The 24,586-nt window shown below is 39.3% G+C and overlaps 1 protein-coding gene across 7 annotated transcripts in view; it reads right to left on the minus strand.

Moving 5' to 3' along the window:
• The window catches only part of LOC127422246 (bromodomain and WD repeat-containing protein 3-like), a 90,938-nt gene that overhangs the window by 18,338 nt on the left and 48,014 nt on the right, over positions 1-24,586 (minus strand). For all 7 annotated transcript variants that reach the window (XM_051665614.1, XM_051665609.1, XM_051665613.1 and 4 more), the window contains exons 15-32: positions 24,114-24,248; positions 23,800-23,928; positions 23,434-23,659; positions 20,108-20,293; positions 10,688-10,871; positions 10,264-10,354; positions 10,041-10,181; positions 9,866-9,939; positions 9,208-9,424; positions 4,802-4,918; positions 4,592-4,699; positions 3,246-3,370; positions 3,013-3,095; positions 2,788-2,899; positions 2,642-2,703; positions 831-986; positions 542-662; positions 325-450 (exon numbers count right to left, since the gene is read on the minus strand). In XM_051665614.1, the coding sequence (XP_051521574.1) occupies positions 325-450; positions 542-662; positions 831-986; positions 2,642-2,703; positions 2,788-2,899; positions 3,013-3,095; positions 3,246-3,370; positions 4,592-4,699; positions 4,802-4,918; positions 9,208-9,424; positions 9,866-9,939; positions 10,041-10,181; positions 10,264-10,354; positions 10,688-10,871; positions 20,108-20,293; positions 23,434-23,659; positions 23,800-23,928; positions 24,114-24,248 (2,393 nt within the window). The remainder of the gene's footprint in view (positions 1-324; positions 451-541; positions 663-830; positions 987-2,641; positions 2,704-2,787; positions 2,900-3,012; positions 3,096-3,245; positions 3,371-4,591; positions 4,700-4,801; positions 4,919-9,207; positions 9,425-9,865; positions 9,940-10,040; positions 10,182-10,263; positions 10,355-10,687; positions 10,872-20,107; positions 20,294-23,433; positions 23,660-23,799; positions 23,929-24,113; positions 24,249-24,586) is intronic.

The raw sequence follows: 24,586 nt of genomic DNA on the forward strand, positions 1-24,586 counted from the left end.
GTGAAAAATGCTATTCAAATATAAACGACTTGTGTAGACAACCAAATTTTCTCAAGAAAAACATGAACCTCTGTGAATTCATATTAGTTTTTCTTATAACAATCAAACAAAATAAATGCAGTGCTGTTGTTTAAGTTCCTTTATTCTAGAACTCTACTTTTTGTTGCCGATGTCAGTCACTGTTGTGTTATTTATGATTTAAAAGACATTTATGTTGAATCCTTGAATACATTTGAGAAAAACATTTGTGGGTGGCATTTTTTTTTGTAACATATCTTGAGGCTTTGCTTCATATTGTGACATTTGTGTATGTCAAGGACCAACCTTATAAACTTCAAGAGAACATTTGTTATGATTTTGGCAGATTGTGCAATCTTGCTGCGGGGCTCATTGAAGGTCTTGGCATTTTGTTCAATGTGTTTTACATCCCAGATCAGCGCAGACAGCCTCCTAAAAGAACCACAACAGGTTTAAGACAAACTATAACCAGGCAACACAAACACTACTGGCAAATTAGTATGGTAGAATTAAAGAGACGCACCTGTAGAAGTTGTGCTTTAGCCGCATTTTGATGGTGTTCAGGTCTGTAGGATATGCAATGATGGCACAGTATGTAGGATACTGAACAAGGTCCACTGGACCAGAGAAAGGTGCAGTGATATCTGTTCAAAAGGACAGAAATTTAAATTTAATATGGCAAAAGTCCCAATGAAGAAACCAGTCTGTCAAACACTTAGGCTACTTGATTAAAACTAACAATGATTAAAAACAAATAAATCTGGTTGAACCAATCAATCAAACCAAGTGTGAAAACAGCCTAAAATACACACCGACAGTGATGAGCTGTTCAATGCCTGCGATGATGCGTGCACTCTCTGCCTCTCGTCCCCGATCGCCCCAGTCAGCCCCCTGAGGTTTATACAGGATTTCAATAATCTCCTCATCAGTCACTGGCACCCCCGCACCCTCTGACTCCGGCTGTTGAGCTGCAACACAGAACCCCAAACAAACCAATAAACATACCCAATACATCATCAAAACACAACAACAAAATAGCTTTTTGTTAGATATCTAGGAATAGTAAATAAACTGCTGGAGGCAGTAAAGGCAGGCCAAAATAGGATGTCATGGTAACAGTAACTTCTCTGATTGGTTGATCACACTTCAGAATTGTGGGCAGCTTTGTACTTCTAAAAGGTTGGGAGTTGCTGCAAAGATTATATCATTAATTGCTCAGCTCCTATTGGTTATTTATTAGACAGGTGTGATAAGAGCCGCCACAGTGCAGAAACAAGGCCTAGAATTTCTAACATAGACAGAACGCTGAAGATTCATCACATAGGCAATTAATCAGACTTCGCTGAGTATATCATACTAAGGGACACAAGACTGCTGATTTTACCGAACGGCAAAAACAATCTTGTACGATCTGCAACTTTTGGATGACAGGATGAAATTCTCTTATGAAAACAAACTATTGTTTTACAACAGTAACCATAGTTTAACAATGGTTTTTGTAGTAAAACTATAGTAAATCACAAAATTAACCATGGTTACTACTACAATATTACTTTAGTAAAACCATGGGTAATTGTATCACCTCCAAAAAAAACTTGTTTACAACAACATTGCTTAAGTTAAACCATGTTTAATTGTCATAAAAGTTAAAACAAATAGGGTGACGATATTAAATTGAATATAAATTTATACTTAAAATACACTAATAAAACTATTTTATATTACTGAATTAAAATATAGTGAGAAACAGCAGCAAATATCTAAATATTTCTCCTCAAAAAAGAAAATGGTGACTTTTGCCACAGTCCCTTTAAGGCTGTGCAGGGCTCAAGTGAATCATTTATGTGAACTAGTTCATTAATATAAACCGTCCGAAAAGAACCAACTCACTAAAATTAAATTGGAATTCCCAATGCTAAACATCAGGTAATTGTTAATTTACCTTCAAATCTAACCCTTGGTTACCGTTGCTTCCTCTGACAAGATCTGCAGAACTCCCCATCAAAATCAATGGGAGACTGCCGTGAACGGCGCATCCTCTCTGTGTACCACGTTACAACTGGCATTGTACTCATTACAATTGTACCTATTACAAGTGACCCGGCAATATTGCGTTTTACATTTTTTGGATCATTTTGATAAAATTCCACTTTAAACTACTCAAACACACATTACTCCCGTAGGCTCTCATTGGAAAATAGCAAACGCGTGTCAGAGTAATGGCGGCCCGGCAACAGTTGCTAAGAAAGGATTGGTCAGAAATGCTTTTAAGGCGGGGCTTAGGGTCAATTGTCTGATTGATTTGGTTTTCCCTCTGCTATATGAGAGAGGACGGTTTAGGGGAGCGTGTTTGATTACTCCCTCGAGTCCATTGCTGCGCTCGCAATACAATGTGACAAACATAGTGTTTTCTGACACTACAGTGCTACTCGTTGAAAAATGTTGCTCGTTACTGTAAAAGCTACACTACTGCAAAAATAGCTCATGCTATAGTCATGCACTGAAAAATGTAGTTAAGTTAGTAGCGTCACAACATTTAGTTAACTACAGCCCAACAATGGTGATAAGAATTAAAGAAATAAGAGGACTTGAGTTATAAGGACAGTGATGTGGACTAAAGTACCATTTTCAGGAATAGCTTCAACATCCCATGGACTCAGCTTCTCTGTCTCACCATTGTCCCACCTGCAAAAACAGGAAGTTACAAATACAGTCTCTGCAAAAAGACTATGGCTTACCTCCCAATATTTCAAAAAAATTTGGGCTCACTTGACTTTAAAGCACTGAAAATGGCTGTCTGGATACTCAAGCTGATAGGGCTCCTGACAAACTATGGTCCCAAACCACCAGGCGTCATCAATCACAGAGCGAAACCGGTCATCTACAGTAACCAAAGCACAAAAACATGGACAGATGATGACTCTATGCATGTTCTACTTATGCAGATCATTGAAGAATTGCACTTTGATGTGAGAAGGGATGTCGTCAACTTACTCGGCCTCCACACTCTGTTCCGTGCCTCGTCATAACTTTGACGCAGCACCAGGAAATCAATTACATCTGGCATATCATGATATCTAATGAAAAACAGCACGAAACGTTACTTAAGAATCAAACTTCAAAGAAGTCTACAAAGAAGTTTCCATAAAGAGGTGATTTCTATTTGAAGCACATCTTGCCAAAGAATGTTCATAAACATTTAAAAACCATTTTCATTTTTAACTTACTTTATTGAGAAGGATTTGTCTGTCATTTTGCCTGTTCCTGGGTCAATCTGTGTCAGTTTCAAACAACACAAGGTTGGAGGGCAAACTTCATACTTGATCCCTGTTATTTTCACAAACTCTTGGTCCTGGTTTAAAAAAAATAAAAAATCATACCATTATACATTTCAAGCCAAATGTAGGGATGCACCGATGTAAAAGCCACCGATATTTATCAACCAATTATTGACTAAATTAAAACCATCGGCAAATCAGTTGTAAGGATGCACCGCTGGCTACACAATCAATGTGGTTGACATTTCAATGGAATTGACCAACATATGCATAATATGAATTTGTGATGTTCTATTACATATGGTACCAGGGCCATTTCTAGGTATAGGCAAACTAGCGTGCCAACAGCTGGGGGGGGGGAGGCACCAATGCAGACCAGACCACGGACATACAGGATGAGATTGCTCCCCCTGTGTGCAAATTAGCGATCTCGCCTAGGGCGCTAAAATGGTCAGAAATGGCCCTGTATGATACAAACATGTCAAATGTGAGTTCTGTTGTTTTGCACTGCAAAAATCAGAAATGATCTTATTTCATATCAATCATCATGCTTTGATATTTAGTTGTTTTTCAATATTTGTTAAAATCTTTTAAACTTCTATTTATCTTTCATTTTGACTGTCATGTGTTCAATGGAAATTATTTATTTTTAGAACAATAAAAAGCTTTTGTACCTCTTTGTACATTTTTAAAACATAATTTCTGAGCAAAACCGTGATCTGATGACAAAATAAGGTAAGTGGCAAAATATCAGTATCGGCCAATAGTTTTTTTGTTAAAATTTCATATCAGTGCATCCCTAGCCACATGTACAAAATGTTGACTACATTAAAACAAAACATGTGGCACTACTAACCATTATTTGTTAAATACAACCTAAAATACTTAACATGAGTATGGAAACGCAAATGATTCTAGCTACGCAAGCTTGATTTCACACATTGTAGCATTCCAAAATATGTCTGAACATGTTGCTGCAAGGTGCACTATAGCGGCATGAGTGTAAAGTCATCTTTTACTGCCAGTTTTCTCTTTCACGTCAACTATGAATATGACAGAGCAATAGTTTGAAGAGAATCTCAGTCCCATGATTTGTAAAACAACTGAAAAGCTATCCTATAGATACTCCATTTGTATAATAAGCTATGAACAAAAAACAATATATCCTTTACAAATACTTAACCATTTTTGTTTATTATCATTCCTCCACTATATTGTATATGTCACTTAAGACAGTGTCTGCCAAACGCATAAATGTAAACACAAGTCAGATTCCAGCATTGTTTTAATCTTACTCTTAACTCCATCTTCTTCCATGGCTGTTTGTCTAAGTTAATGGGGTACAGGTTATTCCTACAGACCGCATCCACATATGCCTCATGACCCTGACGAAAATAGATAACCTGTGAACAGAGATAGAGACATAAATAAGGGACACTGGATTGACACTTTGTTCACATATAGAATAACATTAATATAGAATATGAGGGCAAAGTATTCAGTACCTCATCTCCCATTTGAGGGACAAAGGGAGACTTTCTAGGAATGGCATCAGTGACCCAGGCTGAGGGACGGAACTCATTCGAGATCTCCCTGTTAATGGATGGCCTCGGTTTTGGGCGCTTAGGTTGATAAAATGGCAGACATAAAAGGCATTAAAAAAAAAGTATAGTTATTTCTTAAACTATTCTACCATGAAGAAAACTTCACAAAAACCATGCCAAACAACAAAAATGCTAGGGATGTCAAAAGTACTGTTAGTTCAATACCAAGTCAATACAAAGTGTGTGTTTACCAAAACCAATTTAATGATTGTTTTATAAATGGCAGTGGTGGCACAGCGGTTAAGGCTCTGGGTTACTGATCAGAAGGTCAGGGGTTCTAGCCCCAGACATTTAATCATAGAAAACATTCTGTCTTAGGTCAGTTAGGATCACTACTTCATTTTAAGAATGTGAAATGTCACAATAATAGTAGAGAGAATTATTTCTTTCAGCTTTTATTTCTTTCATCACATTCCCAGTGGGTCAGAAGTTTACATACACTTTGTTAGTATTTGGTAGCATTGCCTTTAAATTGTTTAACTTGGGTCAAATGTTTTGGGTAGCCTTCCACAAGCTTCTCACAATAAGTTACTGGAATTTTGGCCCATTCCTCCAGACAGAACTGGTGTAACTGAGTCAGGTTTGTAGGCCTTCTTGCTCAAACACGCTTTTTCATTTCTGCACACAAATTTTCAATCGGATTAATGTCAGGGCTTTGTGATGGCCACTCCAATACCTTGACTTTGTTGTCCTTAAGCCATTTTGCCACAACTTTGGAGGTATGCTTGGGATCACTGTCCATTTGGAAAACCCATTTGCGACCGAGCTTCAACTTCCTGGCTGATGTCTTGAAATGTTGCTTCAACATATTCACATAATTTTTCTTCCTCATGATGCCATCTATTTTGTGAAGTGCACCAGTCCCTCCTGCAGCAAAGCACCCTCACAACATGATCCCATGCTTCATGGTTGGGATGGTGTTCTTCGGCTTACAAGCCTCACCCTTTTTCCTCCAAACATAACGATGGTCATTATGGCCAAACAGTTCAATTTTTGTTTCATCATACCAGAGGACATTTCTCCAAAAAGTAAGATCTTTGTCCCCATGTGCACTTGCACACTGTAGTCTGGCTTTTTTATAGCGGTTTGGAGCAGTGGCTTCTTCCTTGCTAAGCAGCCTTTCAGGTTATGTCGATATATGACTCGTTTTATAGATTACTTGTCTACCTGTTTCCTCCAGCATCTTCACAATGTCCTTTGCTGTTATTCTGGAATTGAGTTGCACTTTTCGCACCAAACTACATTCATCTCTAGGAGACAGAATGTGTCTCCTTCCTGAGCGGTATGATGGCTGCGTGGTCCCGTGGTGTTTATTCTTGCGTACTATTGTTTGTACAGATGAACGTGTTACCTTCAGGCATTTGGAAATTGCTTCCAAGGATAACCCAGACTTTGAGGTCCACAGTTTTGTTTTCCTTGGCTGATTTCTTTTGATTTTCCCATGATGTCAAGCAAAGAGGCACTGAGTTTGAAGGTAGGCCTTAAAATACATCCACAGGTACACCTCCAACTGACTCCAATTAGGCTAATTGCCTAAAGGCTTGACATAATTTTCTGAAATTTTCCAAGCTGCTTAAAGGCACAGTTAACAGTGTATGTAAACTTCTGACCCACTGGAATTGTGACACAGTCAATTAAAAGTGAAACAATCTGTCTGTAAACAACTGCTGGAAAAATGACCTGTGTCATTCAAAGTCGATAAGTCCTAAACGACTTGCCAAAACTATAGTTTGCTAATATGAAATCTGTGGAGTGGTTCAAAAATGAGTTTTAAAGGGGACATATTATGCAGAATCTAGTTTTTGTTTTTTACATAATTATGTGTCTCCTGCATGAAGACAACCACAAAATATGGTAAAAGACCATCCCATCGTTTCTTTCCTTTCCCCATCGATAATAAAACAGTGTCTGAAATGAGCCATTCAGGGCTGCAGCCCCTTATGACGTCAAAAGGGGAAAGGTACCGCCCATGGCTGGCGAAGAGATCCACCCGATTAACTAAAATACTAAAACAGCCCGCCTGGAACAGGGCTACAAAACAGGGGTATAAAGGCATGGTAGAATAAACGATCTGTGAGGTATTTTGAGCTGAAACTTGACAGACACATTCTGGGGACACCTGAGACTTTTATTCCATAGTGTAAAAAGGGGCATAATATGTCCCCTTTAATGACTTCAACCTAAGTGTATGTAAACTTCTGACTTCAACTATACCTAAGATTTAATGAATACGAAAAAAAAAAAAATTCTAAGTAATCTGACTCCTTCAAGAAAGCAATTAAAGAGCCCCAAACTAAAGTCGTGGGTGAATAACATCAAGCTTTACAATGGCCATAACTATAGGCGGTTGTTAATAAATGCCTTATGAGTCAATGTCCTATTATGAGTACGCCGTTTTTAACTTTTAAATGCCTTTTCACACCAAAAGCTACTTTTCTACGTGATTTCCCGCTGCGATGAAGATTTTAAATAGAAACAATGGATTCCTATAGAGCCATTTACAGCTAGAGAGAACATTCGCACCGAAAAAGCGAGGTTTTTTTTTTATGGTTATTTTCTTTTTCTCGTCCGGTGAAGAAATGCCCTGACCAATAAAAAATTACCTATGGATCACGTGTCAGAAGCTGTTGCAGTTACCAAAACCAGTGCAACTGGTGGTACTAAAGCACAGAAAGCTGTTTTCCCCACCAACATTAAACGCTGAAGTAACTCAAGGAAGAAATCCTGAACTGGCAGTGAGGATGTATATTTTATTTGCATCAAATGTCTTTAAAACAAAAACATCTTTTCTCACAAGTTCATGATATTGCTGCATCTCTGCCTTGCATTCGCTTTAGGACATTTTCTGATCTTGGACAACTCTCTCTGACGTAGATTGTCTGCATAATGCATTTCATATTGTTGCATTTGCCTTTGCATTTAATCTTACGAAAGTTCTCTTCACAATACAATATATATTGTGGCATCTTTCCATTTGTATCAGATTTTAATAAACAACTTTACTGATTTTACGTGTTATTTCTTAAAGGTGCACTCACTACCTTTTGTCTTTGTGTCATCTTGGACTTACACTGACACCAAGCGGCTTGGATGCAGCATCATGTACAATCAATAGTGTGACGAGGAGGAGGGTGTGGCCAGGACGTAACGATGGATTCCCGGTGCTGAATGAGCCCAGTCAGCGGGAGAGGGATAAAGAGGAACCGGGGACGCCATTTCGAGAGAGAGAGACTCACGTGGCCGCACTGTCTGTGTTTTATGTTATAGGTTTGTCATTACAGTTATGCTGACTGCTCGGCCAGTTCCCACCTCCTCCTTGCCCATCCTTTTCCCATTACATTGGTGCCAAAACCCAGGAAAGAGGAGGGATGCGCTGTCGTGGAGTCCTCGCCACTGCTGGCTGCAGAGGAACTGCTGCCGTCCGCCAGGAAGCAGACTCACTGCCGTCTGCAAGAGGGCAGAGGAGTGGCTGAGAACCAGGCGACGGCATGTCTGGGGACCGGCAAGCGAGTTTCTCTCTCTCTCTCTCTCTCTTTCCTTCTCCCTCACCTCATCTCTCCCAGGGCTCCAGAGAGGCGGGGAAGTCTCTCTCTCTCTCGCCCTCCTCCTCGTCACACTCCACCACCTGATTCGGGCCGGGGAAATCTCCAGCATGACATACTCCCCTCCCTTCCTGGAGGGGAGGTGTTGCCCTTCCTGCCGTAGGGGACGGGGCGAGAGAGAGAGAGAGAGAGAGAGAGAGAGAGAGAGAGAGAGAGAGAGAGAGAGAGAGAGAGAGACACACGTGGCCGCTGTGTGTGTGTGTGCATATGTTTAAGTTAATTTATGTAATTGAAGTTATGTTGACTGTTCTGCCGGTTCCTGCCTCCTTGCCCATCCTTTACCCATAACAAATAGTTTTCAGTTTAGATGCCATTGTAAATATGTAGTATTCACAGTCAGCCATGATTACTTTAATCAGTGAGTGAAAGTGTAAAATAACAGGACGGTTACAGCTATGGTTACAAATAATTTGTTTTTAAGTAAAACTTTGAGTAAAAAATTACTGAGTGCACCATTGAAAACCTGAAGCATTGTTTACCTAATTCAGAAATACTAAAAGGCTAAAGGCCAATGTTTTAATTCAGTTTTTAAATTAAATTGAAAAACTACTGACATTTTGCTATCATGACAACCTTAGTGAAAAAACTGACAGTTTAAAGTTGTTGAGTTCTAAGGAAGACTGTCTCAATCAAAAGACCACATGAGGATTAGTTAGTAATAGTAACAGTAATGGTTGTGCTGTATGTTGTCCAGTATATTTGCACCTTGGGTGTTTTGCTTATGGACTTCTTGTGCTTTTGTGGTGAAGACATTTGCTCTTCTTCATCAAGAGTTTGCTCCTCATCTGCTGCATCATCTTCCTCCTCTTCCTCAGAGCTGCTGATCCTGCGCCTAGCACGCCTTCGGGAGGAAGGAGACACTGGTGGCCGCACACGGATACCAGCGTCTGCCGTCCAATCAGAATAATCACTGGAGGAGTGGCTTCAATTATAAACAAAATGAACATTGTAAATCATTCAGTTATGAATATTTTAGAGTCAGAGTGCAGCCAATATATTATTGCCAAATAACTGGGAAAATATAGAGCAGTACTTGATTTTATTCAGTGAAAAGTCGGCGTTCCATACCAAAATAAAGACAGACCTGAATAAGAGTTTGCATTGGATTGTGGATGACTACTTTCCTCCTAAAACACCAGTCACTATTGTTTAATATTATTTCCCCTATATGGCCTAGGTGACGTCATTTCACAGGTGAATTATTACATTTTGATACAAGATTACAAAGACACTTATATTCTTTAAAATAGCATGCGCTCAGGAATCAAGCACAATATGATCAGGAATGTGTGTTAAGAAAGTAAATGGGGACAATTGTGATTTCATGTTGACTGTAATACAAAAATGGCGGCAGCAACAGTACCTTGAACTATCACTGTTCCATTCCTCTTCATCCTCAACAGATGAATCAGCATCACTTCCCTCCATTTCATTGTCCTAACACCAATGACACAAACACAAATCTTTGTTGGCATGTCTGAAATGACACACAGGTGTCATAGTGCTTAAAAAAAAAAAAAAAAATTAAAACACTGAACCTCAGAAGATGCTGTCTCCTCCCCCTCCTCACATGAGAACTCTATGTACTCTTCAGCCAGACTCTCTTTACGTGCAGAGTTTTTGTGTCGTTTGCGTGACTGTGAACGTTTGACATATGGCCCTTCTTCATCCGAATCATCCTATACACAGAACAAATAACATTAGTAACGTTCACTCAGTTTTGACATCAATACCTGAAACACAGATAATAAAAGAGCCTACCCTGAAGCTTGCGTGGGTCACTCTCCGTTTCTTTGTGATGTAAAGGGTAACTTCCTCATCACCCTTGGCTGATCTGAATGACTCCTGTGCCCTAAATGAACAAGCCATTTGTATGGTTAAATCTGTTCTTCAGAGAATGAATGGCTGTTACGTAAAAGATCAATTATTTACGCAAACAATAAATTACATATGTTACTTTCACTGTGAACACCAGATTTCCACTTGAATACACAGTGATGTAATGGTGTTGTTGGTGTTATTTTTCAGAGACCGATTATGGCTATTATGTAAATGAAGCTCACACCTGAAAATAACTGGAAAAATGGGCCACTGTGCACCGGCTTTACCAAAAGTACACTGACAACAAACAAAAGAGTCTTTAAAACTATATGTACACACTATTGAGCATGTTTGAGAATTTCACCTGTATTTGCTCACTGTAAGCTCCGGCACGACCACTCGGCGTCTCCAGGCCTGAAGGTCTCTTTCTGTGGCCATCTGACTGCGAGGAGCGTTCTGATGCATCTGCCGCACTCCCTCAACCTGTCCACTTCGCCGTAAACCCACGTTAGGAGGAGACTGTACCTCCATGCGCTCGTTCAATGACACTGTGCAATTAAAGACACCATTTTTAGTGACTGGTTGTAGCTTCAAAACTTGCCTTTAAAGAGTGGCACTCTGTGAGTACACAGCTGTAAAGAACTTAATCAACTGGAGTTCTGAGGATAGGTCCTTCAAAATATGTCTAATGAAAATATCAACATACAATAATAAAAGTTGATAAACAACACGGTCTGATAAGCGTAAAATAAGTGCTCATTTAGACCCCATTTCCACCTGGTATTAAGTTGCGTTTCAGGTGATACGATCCCAAGTAGTATGCATTAAATACAGGTGTAAACGGGGTGCAAAAATCTTGTGATCGGATCACAAAGACCTAGGCATGTCATAAAATATTGATTATTGATCAGCATGTTATTTTATCTATAAATTTTGAAGCATTGATATATTAACCTGACATTTAAATTGGAAGCCTAATTTGTGTACTTTCCAATTTACTGTCTGTTTGCCTTCTGTTTAATATAGTCTGGCATAATAGCGTTTGGAGACAAGAGGATGATTAAACACAACTGAAGGACGCGTTGATACAGTGCAGGAAAGTTGGCAGTCCAAATTTGTGAATCTATTCAACTTTCACATTCAAAAGTTACAAAGCTTATTGTACTTCAAGTGTAAGAACCTGGTGTGACTTCGCAAACTGAGAGATTAGAAATGGCAACTTTTATTATGCAATTTCTCTTTATGTAGCTTTGAAGGGTTTTCATTCAAGCTGTCAAACCACAACACTGAAAATACATTGTGTAGGCTATATGTAAGATACATACACAAATTATCATCCAGTGATGGTTAGAGTATATAATCTGTCCTTTGATAATGATTTGAGTCGAATTTAATGGAAAACTATGCAAGTTGTGCTCAATGGCCCTGCAGAATTTTGAGCAGCCCCCGCAGTCATAGCTGGGAGTCTTAGGTAGAAACTGTTTTTGTCCGCCAGACGCATCCGGTGTGTGACCCCCTAGAATTTACCCTGACGTTCACACAAAGTGTGTTGAGAAATATGTTTGAAGAGACAAAGACTACTGTGCAATAAGCAGCCCCATTTATATCTGAAAATGCCAAAATATATCAATAATCATTGGAAACATTTTCTGATTATCTATGCCTCAAAACGGCATCAACCCCAAGCCTACAAAACCACATGCGGAGGTACTCAAAGGGGGTTTTTGCACTGGGTCACTTCATGCATTTTTACTGATTGGATTGCTATCCTATTGAATAAGCACATTCCACTTTACACTTGGCCACATCAATGTGTCTCCGCTAAAGGATATAAATTAGGGCCAGTATTCACAAAGATTTTTATCTTACCATTAGGAAGGGCAGTCAGAGTAGCTTTCTGTGTGTAACTGTTAATGTATCACAACAGAGCATACATATACAAAAGCAGAAAGTTATTATTTTGTAAATTAAACTTACAGGCAGCACAAAAAATAAGAAAAAAAAAAGAAAAAAGAAAAAAGAAAATCAGTCCTGACTGATCTCCTTTATAAGCCCATAATAAACTAATGATATATTGATGACACTTTATACATCCATTTGCCATTAACATGTAATTTTTGAAGACACCATGAATTCAAAATTGACAGTTGTTAGATTTATTTGATGTTAATGTTTTTATTATAAGCGATTTATCCTTGCACGTTATTTTATTTTTTTTTTTTAAATAGCTCTCAATCTTTAATCAAAAACAATAACTTGTGGACCTCTTCCGGTATAAGCCACCTCCAGCCATTCAGTGATACAAAAATACTTATATATACTGCTTTATATTGCAGGCTGACAATGCATGTGCTCGTATTATTATCTATCATTATTATTTTCATAAACACATTAGTTTGGAGCACAAATATCTTTAACGTTAATCGCGTTTTGCCATCGTTTTTTCACATGCCATTGCACAGGCAGGATGAATGAGAGATCAGGTGCTGAAATGCTCATCTAAGTCTGTCACGGCTACCACACAACCAGGAGAGGAGAAAAAGAGCAGAAAGAAGCTGGGAAAATGCTGCTTCAACTTTCTTTGTATCAAAACTGCATCTTGTTTAATCTTGGCAAAATAATAAACACATCATTCTCCCCGTTCTTGTCAGAGAGAATTTTCTCTTTCTAAACGGTGTATAGTAAACAGACATGCATTCTATGGGAGCCCATATGCGTCACTCAATAATCAATTGATAAATTAAGAAATCAAAGCAATCAATTACAGATTGATTCATAATTGTAATATTAATTTGCCTATTGCTTTTTCTATAATCTATTGCCCTTTTATTGATTTCCCACTGTGAAGGGAGGGGGCAGTGCGTAATCTGCAGTCATCACTTATTGCTCAGATGTTACAGAAGCTGTCATTGGTCAATGCTCATTGATTGCATGGTTTCATGCTAGAGCTCCTTGGTTTCATGTCATTTTCATAGGGGTACGCGTGGTGGAGCGCTTTTGTGAAGTCCGTTGATGGGTCGGGGGGTATATGGGGTGGGATGGTATGGAGCGCATGTTGAGGGGGAACAGCGAGAAAGAGAGAGAAGCAGAGGGATCAGATCTTGCTTTCCGGGCAGGTCCCCGGTTACTCCCCTTAATTCGCATCATGCATATTTGCTCATAATTTCTTTGGCTTTTAAGCCATTAGTGACAAGTCTGCAATTCAGGCTACCATCTACAGGATTTCATGCTGCATGTTCTGTCGGTACAGATCTGACGAAGACGGAGGGTGTAGAATACAGACTCTACAGTTGGTCAGCTGCTTCTCTTACCATACGATTCCTCTGGCACGTGATAAGCGAAGCGAAGGGGGCGTTTTCAATTAATTCCAATGAGAATCCACCTTGCGAATGTGGTGCTCGGCTCCAATTGGAAGGAATTGAAAACGCCAGCTTCGCTTCTCTCACCATGCACCAATGGACACGTATAGTTAGAAGCCGAGACAAGCCAGACATCTTCGACGGCTTATACATTAATAATGTGTAAACAGCATGAAACAGTCAGTCAAGGAGCATTGACCAATGACAGCTTCTGTAACATCTGGACAATGAGTGATGCCCCCTCCCATCTCAGCGGGAAATCAATAAAAGGGCAATAGGTAATAGAAACAGCAATAGGCAAATTAAAAATACAATTATCAATCACTCAATCACATAGTAATACTAAAATCTATTTCATCGTAAATTCTAGATTTTTTTTGCTGTCTCTTCAACACAACACACAGCAACAAGTGAATGATTTACTTTACTATAAATGCTGATGTTAGAAAATTATCCGACATTAGGATAATATTCTGCAGTCCTGTGGTTGTGTCATAGTTTATAAGCCCATATCCCTAAATTCTGGTATTATTATCCTTCTAGTTATTTATATTGCAGTCAACAACAGCGGACTTTCTTACACTTGCCGGAAATGCAGCTTTGCTTGCTTCAGTGTTTCAAAATAAGGTGGATACATAAATCACGACCATGGATGCACACTCACTCTCCCCATGCGCTGTGTGCTCGCGTGCACATGCGCGTGCGAAACAGCACTATCATGTATGGACACGAGAAACACAAAAAATTCACAAAAGTATCATGACGTATAAAAATTATATGATGATTATAATGCAATGATTTTTTGGAATGTGTATTGCATCCCATGCGGTGGGATTTTGCATAACAGTGAGAGACATGCTACTTGTCTAGCGGTTGATACATTTCTACTGATCCACCTCGATGCAGAGCCCTGCAGCCACTTGGTCTCATTATAAAGCGTGAACATTATAACAATGTATGCCATTTTAAGAGGTTTTTCAGTCTTGCAGTGCATGGTTATGATGTAGAATTTCCATGAATTTTTAAGATCCAAGAAAAAGAAACCCACAAGCTCTTGGCCACGCAACAGCTCGCGAACCTGTTATAGAAGCAGCATATGTTTGGTGCGCCTCATCCTCACGCAGTTGTGCAAAGAGGCTCTGGTCGGTAGAGGGACATTTCATGAAGTTTTGCTAGTTACTGTTTTGCCAATATGACACTGAGTTAGACGAGGACGCCGACAAGCTGTATTATATTAAAAGATACTCAAAGACACTTAATGATATTTGTCTAAATTTGGCTATTGATGGACTACACTCTTGAAATGTAATAAATAGACTATGATTTAATTGCCAACAAAAGCCTTCATCAGCCAACTAACAAAGGACAATGCATCTATGTGAACTTCTGCAGTTAATCCAGGATAGACTTCAAAGACATTAGTCATTAATCTTACAGTTCATAAAAAAAAAACTTCTTTTTTTTTTTTTTTTTTTTTAACACTGGACCTTAACACTTACTTAGTTTTCTAATCTTAAACCATGACCTGCACTACATATAAATAACTCATGTTGGCATTATATTCATGCTGGTTAGCCAGAGGGGAACTGGCCCCCACAGTGAGCCTGGTTTCTCCCAAGGTTATTTTTCTCCATTAACCAACATCTTATGGAGTTTTGTGCTCCTTGCCACAGTCACCTTCAACTTGCACACAGGGGTTCTAAATACAATTGTTAATTATTTAATTTTTATACACAATTTACAATCATATTTAATCAAACTACACAATGACCACTAACACGTTATAGACAGTTTCATTTTTTGTTAATGCATGATGTTCTGTAAAGTTGCTTTACAGGAGTTACTATGTGAACATTAGCAACTATGAATCTATGACATCCATGATGTGTGGAGTCTCACAAGGCTGAATACTTGCACCGTTCCTGTTCAGCCTGTATATGCTGCCACTAGGCCAAATTATGAAAAAGAACAAAGTTCTACTTAACCCTATTGCCAAATGACTACAGCCCCATAGACTTTGATGAAATTAGTTTCAGTAGTCATATCTAAGCAATAACTAAATCAGCCTACTATCATCTCAAAACTACAGCAAGAATTATATGTTTTATACCTAGTTAAGACTTAGAGAAATTTGTTCATGCATTCATCACCAGTAGGGTCAACTACAGCAATGGGATCCTCACCGGCCTTCCCAAAAAGACCATTAGACACCTGCAGCTCATTCAAAATGCTGCTGCCAGGATTCTGACATGAACCAAAAAAAATCAAAAGCATATAACTCCAGTCCTCAGGTCTTTACACTGGCTTCCAGTTACATTTAGAATTGATTTTAAAGAACTATTACTCGGTTATAAATTACTCAATGGTATAGGTCATAAATACACTGCAGATATGCTTGTTAAATATAAACCTAACAGACCTTTCAGATCATTAGGATCAAGTCAGTTAGAAATACCAAAAGTTCACTCAAAACAAGGCGAGACAGCATTTAGCCACTATGCCACCTGCAGATGGAGAGACTGAGAAAACGGTGCTTTTAATGCAAAAATAACTAATGCGCCTCTTTTAAAAATACTTTGTATATGAGGCAAAATGCATCACAGATAAAAATATAGTGAGTAACAGCCAAGTACGTGACTTTGACATACTTTACATGTTACATGTAAACAGGTGCTGCATATAAGCCGCGTTTTCGCTTATAACTTCACAGAAAATAAACAGAACATAAAACATCACACACCGTTACTTAGGGATTCCCGTTATAATGAACACAATGTAATCGGATGCATAGATCATTAGATAATCCACACTAAGCACATCTGGCTAAAAACACGTTAGCTTTCCTGGATCAGATGACTTCATCGGAATTGACGTAGTACATTGTCCAGAGTCATAGAATGCAAAACCAATCATATTAGAACTCAGATCGCTGTAACCAGAGGTGGAAGTCATTCAAATATGGACAGAGAGGATTGTTCACTAATTTCATGTCCACCTGGAGATGGCACAAGTACATGACACAATGATAGCTCAAATGACACAGAATGGAACTGAATAAGATGTCATTATTCATGCCTGCATGCTTTGGAGAGACAATATACCCTTAGTCATTGTTGTATTTGCATGTGTAATTAGTTCTTATGTACAATTATGTCTTATTTGTTTGGAGAAGCTTTTGAACACTTGGGAGAAGTTTTTGGACACTAAGATAAATTATTTTTGTAATGATATAACTTTTGACTGTTTTGTCATATCAGAGACAGACAGACAGACTATATATCTGTATACACTGGGTCCGGAATCGTTCACTCATTCACTATTTCCTATATAGTGAATGGCAGTGAGTGCTCTATATCAGCAAGGAGTGAACAAAACGAGTGAGCGAATACAGTCAGCATGAAATAAAACATTGCAGGAATGAAGGAAGCTGTAAACTAGTGTCTCTCGCTCGCTCGCACTCTCTCTCTCCCGCATTCTCTCTCTCTCTCCAAGCTCATCTGTTCTCCCCGCAGTGGATTATGGGCAATAAACATCGGCGAGAGTACATCTGAGTCTAATAGATGATTAGGGTGACGGATGACAGAAATTGCCAATTCATCTGAGCTATACAGTTCTATTTTGCATATGGCCAGGGAGCACAGGGTTGTCAAAAACTTTATCTCCGGAGTAATTGGGTTGTTTCAATTTGTGGTAGAGGCATCTCCACGTTTACAATAATAAAAACTCGCGATTCAGGCGATACCTTTTTAAAAGGTCAATGCCTTAATATTCTAATACACTGTTTTTTAATGTGAATTGACGGCAGCAGCCATGCATTAGATTGTTTGTGATTTATTCTTAGGGATTTAGAAGTCCTCAAGATGGTGAGTTGTCATCAATTTAGGAGCTACTTTTAGCATTAAAATGCTTCATGAATTACTATATAAATTTAATGAGTCCTAAAACTAGGGTTGACACGTTCCTAAATTACCGTGTTAGGAGCTACTTTTAACCTGAAGATTTTTTGTGAAAATGGGCAAAGATCTTCAAATCCCTCACTATATGCAAATAAAACAGAGTTCACTTCTGTGATTATGCTACTGCAGGGCAGCGAATTTAAAAGATGTAATTAATTATTTGAATACACGTGATTTTAACCAGAGCAAAGTATTTTTCCCCTCTGGGCTTCTAGTAGATAAGATGCATCATGCGTGTCAGCTGCGCTCCTTGTCAGCATTTAATTTCAGTTTTGGTCAGCGATCTGCATCAAATAAATTAAGAAAAATGTTCAGTTTCTCCAACAACGTACAGCCGTTCCTTTCTTCGTAATTATTTACTGCACGATGCGAGCCCTATGCAAACAGGTAACAGCTGTGATGTTTAGCTTTCTCCTTATGCTGCTGTAGCGCTGTTTGTACGGAGTAAAGTTTACATATTTGGCCTGAACATCCAGATGCATTTACACTTGACCGATATATCGGATTTACATATTAATTGGGGCAGATTGTAGCATTTTTTTTTAACTATCGGCTATCGTAAAAAAAATTACGTTATTTTTGGTTTCATTTCTCCGTGGCTGGCGCTGGAGTGTTCTACAGTCTGAACTCATTAGTTCAACAATATAACAGCGCCCTCTAGAGGTTAAATAAAATCAATCATTGACTCTGCGTGGTTTGTTGTGCAACATGACTAGGATACTTATAGAGACGGACGCTTCATAAGTGGGTTTAAAACATTGACAGAGAAAAGCCAAGGCAGTGGTTCCCAACCCTGTGTCTGGAGGCCCCCCCCAACACTGCACATTTTGTATATCTCTCTTTTCTGACACACCCAATTCAGGTCTTGGAGTCTCCACTAACGAGCTGATGAGTTGAATCAAGTGTGTTGATTAGGTGTGTAGTGTTGGGGGGGCCTCCAGGAACAGGACTGGTACCACTGAGCCAAGGTATGTATACAATACAATTTATTATTATTTGTCATGGTACAAATCGGTCATTTAAGACAACCAAAGGTGGTTTGTTAATTACTCTGTTTATTACTAATCGCTGCACTGGAGAATTGCATTGTCGACAGGGTGGAGAGCACGCTAACATTAAAACTAACAATAACTGTTTGAATGGTTAGAACAATGTTTCAAAGTCAAGGATGGAAACTGCTGGTGGGGGGGGGGGCTTTGTGGGGGTTGAGGGGCATCCAATATGTTCCTTGACTTGAATTTTATGTACAAAAAACAAAAACTGAAGAGCATGATAAAATATATATACATCTGAAATATACATTTGATAATTCATGAGAGGGCACATTGTTATATAATACGTGTTCATGTGAGGGCACAAATAATATATACAATCCCATTCTAAACTTACCTTTAAAAAGACAAGACTTGAGTTGATGTTATTTCTATACCTTTTTCTCTCTCCCTTTCTTGTACATCATTTATACATCAACTATGACAATAAAATAAAACAAATATTGTAAGTAGTGATGAAGCATATAGTTGCTATTTGGCTTTGTAAGGCTTTTTTTTTTTATGTTACTGCTGAACAACAAACGCATTTGATTTGTAATATTTTCACTGGGGGCCTGGGTAGCTCAGCGAGTACTGACGCTGACTACCACCCCTGGAGTCGCGAGTTCGAATCCAGGGTGTGCTGAGTGACTCCAGCCAGGTCTCCTTAGCAACCAAATTGGCCCGGTTGCTAGGGAGGGTAGAGTCACATGGGGTAACCTCGTGGTATTGTCATTGAGAGTGATACTTACTAAAGTTCAACACTATTTTACATTGAGTGTAAAGTTTAAATTCATATAACAGATTTTAAAAACTATCGACCGATTAATCCACTATCCCACCTATCCGCAAAACACTATCAGTCAACCTCTTATTTTTATATCCGTCTCAAATCCGTCTTGGAAGGCATTTACACCTGGTTTTTTCAAGATCGGACAGTTATCCAATCAGTAAAAACACACGAAGTAACAGTGCAAATACCCCTAAAAACGCATGCAACCACATCACATTTGAGGTTTAAACGCTAATCCGTCCTGAATGCTTCCCTGACAGCAGTGAAATGTTGTATTTGTGCTAAGATTGAATTTCAACTGCATCTGGGAGAAACAGAGCAACAATTTTATTCACGCTTTCTTTGTCTTTTGACTTTTTTTTGTGGTTTATTATCGTGCAGTAAAATGATGATAGATTCTCGAAATCCGAACACAGGCGGTCACAGGTGACACATAAGCAACGAGGTGTAAACAGCAATGTGTCATCTTAACACCAGGTGTAAACTGGGTCTTCATTTTACAATTTCGCATACCTCATTTGCTATTATTAATAGCATTATTTAACCACATTTAAAAAAATAATGTTGCCAAGTTTTTCCTAGTGGTTTCTGACAGACTGCTGTGTGGTTGCTGGGGTGTTCTGAGACTGAAAAACTCATAGGAACCTCTGCGTGGTGTTCCGGGCTCTGGCACATGAGCAGGGGCAGGAACAACACCCTCCACCTGAGGTGCAGCCTGTCTGTCCTGATGTTCCCGAAGCTGGCGGATGGCATAGTCCAGGGCGCTGTGTTGAGGCTCCTCACTCTCCATGGGCTGCTGACTGATCACCTGCTCCACCACCTCACCATCACCTTTAGCAAACAGTTATTTTCAGCAGTTTAAATCAGAAAGACCCATGCACTACTAATCTGCAGTCGTTATTCTACCTGTCTGGGATGTACACAGTTATAGTATACTTGTCTTCATGATTAGGTGAAATATTTGGTACAGATATGTAGTCCAGATATATGTTCTATGTATGGATATTATTCCTAGAAGAATCAACAACACTTTTAGTATTTAAGTATATAGTTTGGACCAACTAATCTTCAAGTACTAAAAGACAATCCCACTTTCTTAAACGCATATATATATATATATATATATATATATATATATATATATATATATATATATACACACATATATACATACACACACACACACACACACACACACACACACACACAGACACAGTATATATATATATTATTAAAGTACCATTTATTATGACAAAACTCTGTTCTGAATGTCTTTCATTGTAATTATAATCATTGTAATTACTGACTGGTTATTAATATGAAAATGTGAAGTTAAAGATTCAAGTCTCACGAGCCTTAAGCACACATACACAGATCAGCCACAACATCAAAACCACCTGCCTAATATCGTGTAGGTCCCCCTTCGTGCCGACAAAACAGCTCTGATCCGTCAAGGCATGGACTCCACAAGACCTCTGAAGATGTCCTGTGGTTTCTGGCACCAAGAGGTTAGCAGCAAATACTTTAAGTCCAGTAAGATGAAGGTGGGGTCTCCATGGATCAGACATGTTGGTCCTGAACATCCCATAGATGCTCAATCGGATTGAGATCTGGGGAATTGGGAGGCCAAGTCAACACCTTGAACTCTTTGTCATGTTCCTCAAACCATTACTGAACAATTTTTGAAGTGTGGCAGGGTGCATTATCCTGCTGAAAGAGGCCACAGCCATCAGGGAATACGATTGCCATGAAGGGGTATACGTGGTCTGCAACAATCTTTAGGTAGGTGGTACGTGTCAAAGTAAAATCCACATGAATGCCAGGACCCAAGCTTTCCCAGCAGAACATATCCCACTGTCTCAGCCGGCCTGCCTTCCCATGGTGCATCCTGCTGCCATCTCTTCCCCAGGTAAACGATGCACACGCACCCGGCTGTCCACATGATCTTAAAGAAAACGTGATTCACCAGACCAGGCCACCTTCTTCCATTGCTCCATGGTCCAGTTCTGAAGCTCACGTGCCCATTGTAGGCGCTTTCGGCGGTGGACAGGGGTCAGCATGGGCACTCTGACCGGTCTGCGGCTATGCAGCCCCATACGCAGCAAGCTGCGATGCACTGTGTGTTCCGACACCTTTCTATCATGGCCAGCATTAAGTTTTTCAGCAATTTGTGCTACAGTAGCTCTTCTGTGGGATCGGACCAGACAGGCTAGCCTTCGCTCCTCACACACACATCAATGAACCTTGGGCGCCAATGACCCTGTCGCTGGTTCACCAGTTGTCCTTCCTTGGACCACTTTTGGTAGGTACTAACCACTGCATACCAGTAACACCCCACAAGACCTGCCGTTTTGGAGAAGCTAGCCATCACAATTTGGCCCTTGTCAAAGTCGCTCAGATCCTTACGCTTACCCATTTTTCCTGCTTCCAACACATGAAATTCAAGAACTGACTGTACACTTGCTGCCTAATATATCCCACCCCTTAACAGGTGCCATTGTAACGAGATAATAAATGTTATTCACTTCACCTGTCAGTGGTTTTAATGTTGTAGCTGATCAGTGTTAGTACACTCATTTTAACTAGCGATTAATGAATTGCGATTGAGTAAATCAAGAAGAACCGCTCAAATGGGGTCACTCACTCAGTGAGTCATCAGACTGATTCAAATGAATTACAAGATCTTTTTTTCAATAAAAAGAGCCGACTAATAAGAATCATTTAATTGGGAGTCATACCTCACTGGACCCCGATGATTGCGGCTTGTCACTACATTTTTAGTTTTATTTGTCAATTTTGTATGCAATAATTTTCAGGTTTAGGGTGTTGCCATATAGATGTACTGGTGTGTATTCAACAACCTATTACGCGCCTGAGAAATTAAAACACAGAGTAAAGTTAAAACTGTTTTTTTTTTTTACAACAGTTCAACTTTACCTTTACATAATTACCTAAATACATACTATTATCATTATATTCTATAATCATGATAATAAAATTATCGAACATTATTACATTAAATAATGCCATCAACTTGTCGGAAGAACCTGGAAGCGTGGTTGCCTGTTGTGTGACAAAGTAATTGTATCTGTAGCAGTGCAGTTCAGTCAGCATCAGTGGAAGAATACAGATGATCAAGAACTGTTAACAGAACTAAATGCCATAAATGGAGCCAAATATTCTAAGTAAGAACCAGTTCCCTATTCCCAACCATAATACGAGCAATGTTCAAAGTCTACTTTGGCAAGCTTCAACAATCAACAGTGAACTAGGGATGAACTATGTTAGGACAAGGCTAGTCTTGCATAGCCAGACCTATGAGTGTGGCTTAGGTCTGGGCTCTATAGCAGCTTCAATTGGCCAAAAAACACCCATTTAGGCAGGAAAAGCCATCTAACTGACATGTAAAGCGACCAATCACAGTCGGTTTTGTCATTACGAGGTGTTTAGGGGCGGGGTTACTGGAGATGTATCATACCATTATAAAAGACATGGGGGTAAAATAACTTATATAATGGCATGCGAGTATCCGCGAGCGATTGCACACGGGAGAATAGCAAAAAATGTGCAGAGAGAATTTCACAGACATGACAAAGTAAACAAAGCAGAAAATGCAGCTCTGCTCGTGGATATCCACTTTACTTTCTGCTACATGCCTCAAACGAAACTCTGAATATCTTTAAAATATTTGATGTCACTAACCTGGCAAACTTGGGTAAATTCTGTGATTATTTCGTCCTCAAAAGCGCTCATTCTGTCAACACGGAAACTTGTGAACACAACTCGGCTTCCAGGCGGACTGATAAAACTTCCTGTGTGCGTCTACTCACGAAGTTTCATCAAACCAGCCAATCAAATTTGCGGCAAGTTGATCGAGAAAGCGGTTTCCAGTTTTGTGTGCTATAAGCATCAGATGGTTCCATGGGCATGCCTTCTGAGGCTGAGACTATGACAAGGCTAGGGCATCTTACTTGTAGCGACGTAGCCCAGTTGAGGAACAAGGTGTTCGTCTGCAATGTTTTCTCTTCCTGGGACCAGTCTTTGGTATCTGGGAGGATGAGGGTTGCCGTCCACATCCACCAGGAAGGGAGGAGGCATGAGGTGAGGGGCCTGCTGAGTCTGCTCATCCAGAACAAACCCGTTTGAGTCCCGGATCAGTGGCCGGTAGTCTGTGTGGAAGAAGACCTGGTCTGGAAGCTAAGGATAATTTCAGAGAGAATAAAAAACCAAACAGAAATGATCTCTAGGAATTCTGAGTTGTTTTATATTCATTGTGTGCAAGACTGATATCAGATAAATGATCATCTTCAAAATTATTGTTAATGAATCATAAAAACCTTTTCATAAGGCTTGGAGCTCCCAAAGCCAAAAATAACCAGATGTCCATGAGAGTCTGTGCAGGCAAAGCGATGACCATCAGGTGTGAACTTACAGTCAAACACGGCACCATGTCCTTGACCTTCAATCTACACAACACAAACACCATTAAAATCAGGACAAAACATTGTATGCTAAATTTCAGTGTTTATAAACAAGAATCACATCCAATTAAAATGTTATTTAACAGCACATCTTAATAAAACAGTAACAGTATCTAATAGATCTTGTGGAAGTACTAGTGCTATAATTGAAAAAGTTTTGGATACTCTACCATATTAAAGTAATGCAGAGTTTTGGTGCCACTAATGAGGTCCCATATGAAGACATTTCCATCATGGCCAGCAGAAAGCATGACTCGGGGGTCATAGGGGTGTGGCTCCAAAACAAACACCTCCGCCTCATGACCCTGTTGGGGGTTGTATAGGGATGCATTTAATTCTATAGTGCATATAATTCTATATGACTAATCTATTTAACCACTGGTCTTAGTTAATGACTGTGCAGACAACCTGTGTAGACAATTTTTGTGAGCTGCCACTGTATTGAGCACAGAAACTGAAATATTCATTAAATTTAAGATAAAAATGTAAATTTGAAATATTGACTTTTTTTTTTACTTGACCAATTTGAATACTAAAACTGTGCATTTAAAGCACTGACAATGACTTAGGTGGAGGTCTTTGACAGTTGCGTCTTGCTCTCTTGTCAGCGTCTCGCAGCACAAGGGAGTATTCACACAGAGCA

The sequence above is a fragment of the Myxocyprinus asiaticus genome, chromosome 31 (assembly GCF_019703515.2).
Source record: "Myxocyprinus asiaticus isolate MX2 ecotype Aquarium Trade chromosome 31, UBuf_Myxa_2, whole genome shotgun sequence".
In the NCBI taxonomy this organism is placed as follows: domain Eukaryota; kingdom Metazoa; phylum Chordata; class Actinopteri; order Cypriniformes; family Catostomidae; genus Myxocyprinus; species Myxocyprinus asiaticus.